The 4,645-nt window shown below is 49.6% G+C and overlaps 3 protein-coding genes across 3 annotated transcripts; 1 reads left to right on the forward strand and 2 right to left on the reverse strand.

Moving 5' to 3' along the window:
• Positions 1–1,028: 1,028 nt before the first annotated feature.
• On the reverse strand, positions 1,029–2,376 carry BDW70DRAFT_165286 (cytochrome and DOMON domain-containing protein; the record flags this gene model as incomplete). Its single annotated transcript, XM_073741708.1, has 2 exons — positions 1,029–2,269; positions 2,337–2,376. 2 exons carry the CDS (start codon positions 2,374–2,376, stop codon positions 1,029–1,031), a joined length of 1,281 nt encoding a protein of 426 aa, XP_073590438.1.
• Positions 2,377–2,645: 269 nt separating this feature from the next.
• Positions 2,646–3,167, reverse strand: BDW70DRAFT_165287 (uncharacterized protein; the record flags this gene model as incomplete). Its single annotated transcript, XM_073741709.1, has 1 exon — positions 2,646–3,167. One exon carries the CDS (start codon positions 3,165–3,167, stop codon positions 2,646–2,648), a length of 522 nt encoding a protein of 173 aa, XP_073590439.1.
• Positions 3,168–3,382: 215 nt separating this feature from the next.
• BDW70DRAFT_165288 (TauD/TfdA dioxygenase family protein) lies at positions 3,383–4,536 on the forward strand (the record flags this gene model as incomplete). Its single annotated transcript, XM_073741710.1, has 7 exons — positions 3,383–3,387; positions 3,464–3,668; positions 3,727–3,800; positions 3,875–4,135; positions 4,195–4,316; positions 4,373–4,451; positions 4,509–4,536. 7 exons carry the CDS (start codon positions 3,383–3,385, stop codon positions 4,534–4,536), a joined length of 774 nt encoding a protein of 257 aa, XP_073590440.1.
• Between the last annotated feature and the right edge of the window lie 109 nt (positions 4,537–4,645).

The raw sequence follows: 4,645 nt of genomic DNA on the forward strand, positions 1-4,645 counted from the left end.
AATTCCGAGGCTGTACACTGATGTTGCAGAAACCTTATTTAGAACCAGGTTGAGGGCATGGCCGACAACCAAGATCCAGGCCATAGCCTGTGACAACCAGTACTACCAGATAATTAACTAGCATCTAGAAATCTATCCCAGATTAAGATACTGGTTTCAAATAGGGCCTCTTAGCAGGGTATAAGGTCTTGCTCCTCTGTACTATATATAGATAATAATAAGCTTACAAGATATCTTGTGAGTGGTAAGTACTGTTTAGTAGCTCTAATATTCAAGACTAATATAAGATACCAGGCATAGTTAATATATATTGAGCATCAAATTAGACGTAATTACCAGCAATAGCCGTCAAGTAATATAACAGAATGAAGGTCTGATTCTTCCAATCTAGTTTTCTAGGTCGGTTTAAATACATAAGAAATAATAAGCATCCTAGCCTAATACGGCAGTTGGAAGAGACATAACTTTTGAACCGTGGAAATAGCAGAAGTCTCTGCATAAGCATCGGCGAGCCGGAGCTGGCAGTTCCGATATCCCAAATAGGAAAGTTGCATATATAATCAGCTGTCACATACGGTCGACATAATCTAAATACAGTAACTCACCTATTTAGACCTCTTGGCAACCCAGCGGGTTGCCCCGCCGGACTTCGGGTCGGCCGAAAATATCCAAAACCCAATGGATATTTTAAAGGTCCAACCCAGCCCAATTCTTGGCGGGTTGGGGCGGGTTTTGCGGGGTGGGTTTAACAAGTCTAGCAGGCAGTCACCATGCTACAAAATGATGTCTTACCCTGTCTCCGTAGAATGGGAGATACTTGTAGTGGACCTAAAACGCATAACAGTTGCCAGAGGAGTGGATGGTATCATGCATTTATATATTCGGGAAACAGGCCGGATTTATGGTTCCTGAAAGGCGGCAAGCTTCGTCTGATTCTAACATACAACCATACGCATCTGTTGCATTGAGATCGCAGATCACTGACAATTTAACCTAGTCCTAACCCTACCCTGCCCGATCATCCAGAATCACCGCACAACAGCCTCCCCCACGTCCTCCCTATCCTCATCTTCATCCAAATCCCTATAACCCCCATCAACTCTCCGCTGATTATCCGCCAGAACCCCTTTCCTCTTTCTCTCCAAGACCAGCACAAGCCACCCCCTAACACTCACATACGCGACAAGTCCAACCCCAGCAACAACCAAGTACCAAACCATCGCCGTATGCCACCACCCAGCTCCCTTATCCACAGCACCAACCCACGCAAATCCCAAAATCCCATTTACAACCCCAAGTAAGATTCCCACTCGGCCAAGCCACCGATGCACGTAAGCAAAATAACTCCTCCCACCAACTCGAAGGAAATGCTCATGTTGGAAGTATCCCAGCATCGGCTGGATGAGCAGTATGATTGATATAAGCGTAAGCCCGAGAATCGGATGCGGGTGCGTATTCCGCCCGCCTGAGTTCCAGATTTTGAAACCCAGAACTGCCCCGAGAAGTGCAATCCCAAGAGTGACTCCCTGCAGAGGTGCGTGGATTTTCATCAAGGGGTACCCGAGCGGAACAGAGAGGGCAAAAGCCGGGAACAAGAAAAGGAAAGCAAGAGACATGAGGAGTCCATGTGCAATTGCCATGTTGTATTTGCTGTCGCTGTCGTCACCGGTCTGGTCGACAGGATGTACAGCGCTGAAATCAGGGTCCGAGAAGAGATCCCTCGAGGAAGAAGAATCTGTACGCGCACGGGATAAATCAACAATAACCCTCCCAAACTCATCATGGAACGTAATTCGCGCAGTGACATCATCTGATCTCAGCCTAGTCTCCTCATCTTGTTCATTAATTTCCTTGAAAGCCCATACCCAGCGCGTCTCTGTACCGTCGGGATCCATGAATCCCCCATAACCCTCAAGACAGGTGAAACATTCAATCTCCGCCGTGATATCGCCAGTGGCAATATCAATACTTGGGTGAGAAAGAAGCGCTACCCGCGCGTTGTGGTTATACCGCGGTGGAACATGCCCCGGGGCTGTTCGGGGAGAAACAGTGATATTGCTTGGATTGGATTCGGAAGCGTAAACGAGAAACATATTTGCGTTGGCCATGTGGGCTCCTTGCGCGAGGGCGATCCATTCTATCGACTTCTGGGCTTGGATTCGAAAGAGGAGGGATGACGGATTTGATGACGATGGGACACTGATGCTGAATGTGATGTCTGTTCGATGTGGGGGGTGGAAGGATGCCGTGCGGGCAGTGGTAGAGGGGACTGCAGGGTGTATAATGTGTTAGTTGGAATTGGGAATAGGAACAATGAGGAAATACAAGGTTCGTACCTAGCGCCGATACCCAGGGCAGGAGTTTCTGGGGCTTCATGATGTTGAAGGGAAATGGTCTGACGAGATAGGCTAGCATAGATTAAGGACGGGTTAATGAACAAGAGTAGTGGGCGATGTGCTGATTTAATATGCAATGGTTGATGATAATAAAGGGAAGCACATGAACCGGTGATTAACTCTATTGGACTAGTGCTAAATCCCCGCAAAAGCTTACCACCTCCTAGTGGTGCTACATGACATCATTATGCACAATTTTGTCACAATCCCCCGTCATCACAGCCCTGTAGATACATCCTGTACTGTGCTCTACCAAACACTGTCAAAGAAGTGCAGATACTCCTCCCTCCCCACGACCCAACAAAAGACCGAATCATCCCTAAGGAGCTCCATGTCCTCTTTCTTCAAGGTCACACCGACTTCCCAAGTTTCATCACCCACCCGACGAGGGTTAAGGGCACAAACCCGGTCTGGGTTCATATACGGAATCAGCTGAAAGTGCAATACATTGCCCAGAACAGGACCAAAGTCCTGCTCATAGATCAGCAGTCGGCGGAGACTAGTCACAGAGATGTCCGGTTCCTCGGAGATCGACATTGCAGCGGTATAGATTGAGTGCCGCACCATGTCATCCCGCACAAATCGATCGTCGACCTTGTTTAGGTTGGAGCGTAATGCACAGGCAATTTCGCCGATCAGGTAGGCGAAGCTCTCAGAGGTCTCGCTTGCCTCTGGGATAGATAGTTCCAGTTTCTGGTCGAGCGTGACGAAGCAGTTCCCGTTGTACCTGTTAGGGATCGGCGGTTGGAGGCGACGCCGAACATCGACCATTCGCTGCACAGTAAATGGGACAACATTTCCCGTAGAGGCCGATCGGCTGCGGAACCGGGCGAAGCACAGAGATAGAATAGCCGTGACGATATCGTTGGCGGAGACTGGCGGGGAGACCGAGTGGTACCTTTCCTGCCATTACTGCAAGGCTGCCTGGCGTAGATATTGACCTTGGCTGTTGGCAAAAAGAACACGCAGTCGTGGAAGGTTGCATCATGCAGTAGCTTGACATCCATTTCCTCAACATCAACTCCAGGCCCGGGCTGCGGCTGCAGTTCCTGCGGGACTGATAGTAGCAAGGAATGCGCGGGTGATGATTTTCACGGTCCATGGCAGCTGCAAGATCAGGAGGGGGCTGGGAGGCTGGACCCGCTCGACAGCACACAGCTATCGCTTCGACAAGAGGCTGGCCTACACCGGTCTGCCTTCCCCTCTCAGATTCACAGCCATTTGGACATACCTGAGGTGGATGATCCTGACATTTTGATCATATCGTCCGTGGTGAGTACATTGCTGGTAGGCTGAGGGCCTTTCTCCTCTGACATATCCAACCTTCTAGACCCAGAAAAAGAGCTTAGCAGATGCCCTGCCGACAGGCGGCCGAAAGTTTGCGAGCTGGGGATGGCACACCGAGTAAGACATAACCAAGCCCTGGGACCCTCGACAAGTCTGACGTCTAGCTAATAATTGCACGCAAATGGCTTCAGCGAGTCTTACGAGAAATACCCCCCTGCGTATACAGGGTTCAAGATAGCCAAAAGTCCTCCTACCGGCGGCGACACTCTCTTTGTCTCCTCTTACGGTCTCTACGAACATCTTTCGGAGCCGTGGCAGAAGTTCGCAGACGGGCTTACTGCGACCCATTTAGCAAAAGAGTATTTCCGCTTCGCGGAGAAGGGCGCGCCCCTTAATGGAGAGCTCCAGAGAGGTCACCCGGAAAATGTTGGCCTTGAGTTCCAGACCTCGCAGTATGCCTCCCCGCTCGCTCGTATGCTAGCCTCAAATGTGCTAATATACCACTTATTAGTCCTGTCGTCCGCACAAACCCCGTTACAGGCTGGAAGGGCCTCTTCGGAGTGGGCTTTGGCCTCCTGGATGATCACTTTGACAATATGGCCGAGCATGAAAGCAACCTGTTGAAAGAGTATTGTATGTATTATTAGTTTATACCAACTGGTCATTCAGCCCGGCTGATATGAGAACAGTTCTCCGCATGATCACCGATAGCTCTGACCTCCAAACTCGTAAGCGTTGGAACGACAACGGTGTCGCAATCTGGGATAAGTATGTGTTATGAATCCCTTCTTCTCTGCTGCACAGTATGATCTGACACAAGTCTAGCCGCGCTGTGCATCACAATCCAACATAGTAAGTCTGCCGCAATCCTATTCCGAGGTTGAGGTTGTTGTGGAATATGCTCAAAGGGGAAAGGGCAGGAGGAAACTGTATCAACTACACCAACGTAGCCTACTAAGGAT

The sequence above is a fragment of the Aspergillus foveolatus genome, assembly GCF_047715535.1.
Source record: "Aspergillus foveolatus strain CBS 279.81 unplaced genomic scaffold BDW70scaffold_290, whole genome shotgun sequence".
Classification (NCBI taxonomy): Eukaryota; Fungi; Ascomycota; class Eurotiomycetes; order Eurotiales; family Aspergillaceae; genus Aspergillus; species Aspergillus foveolatus.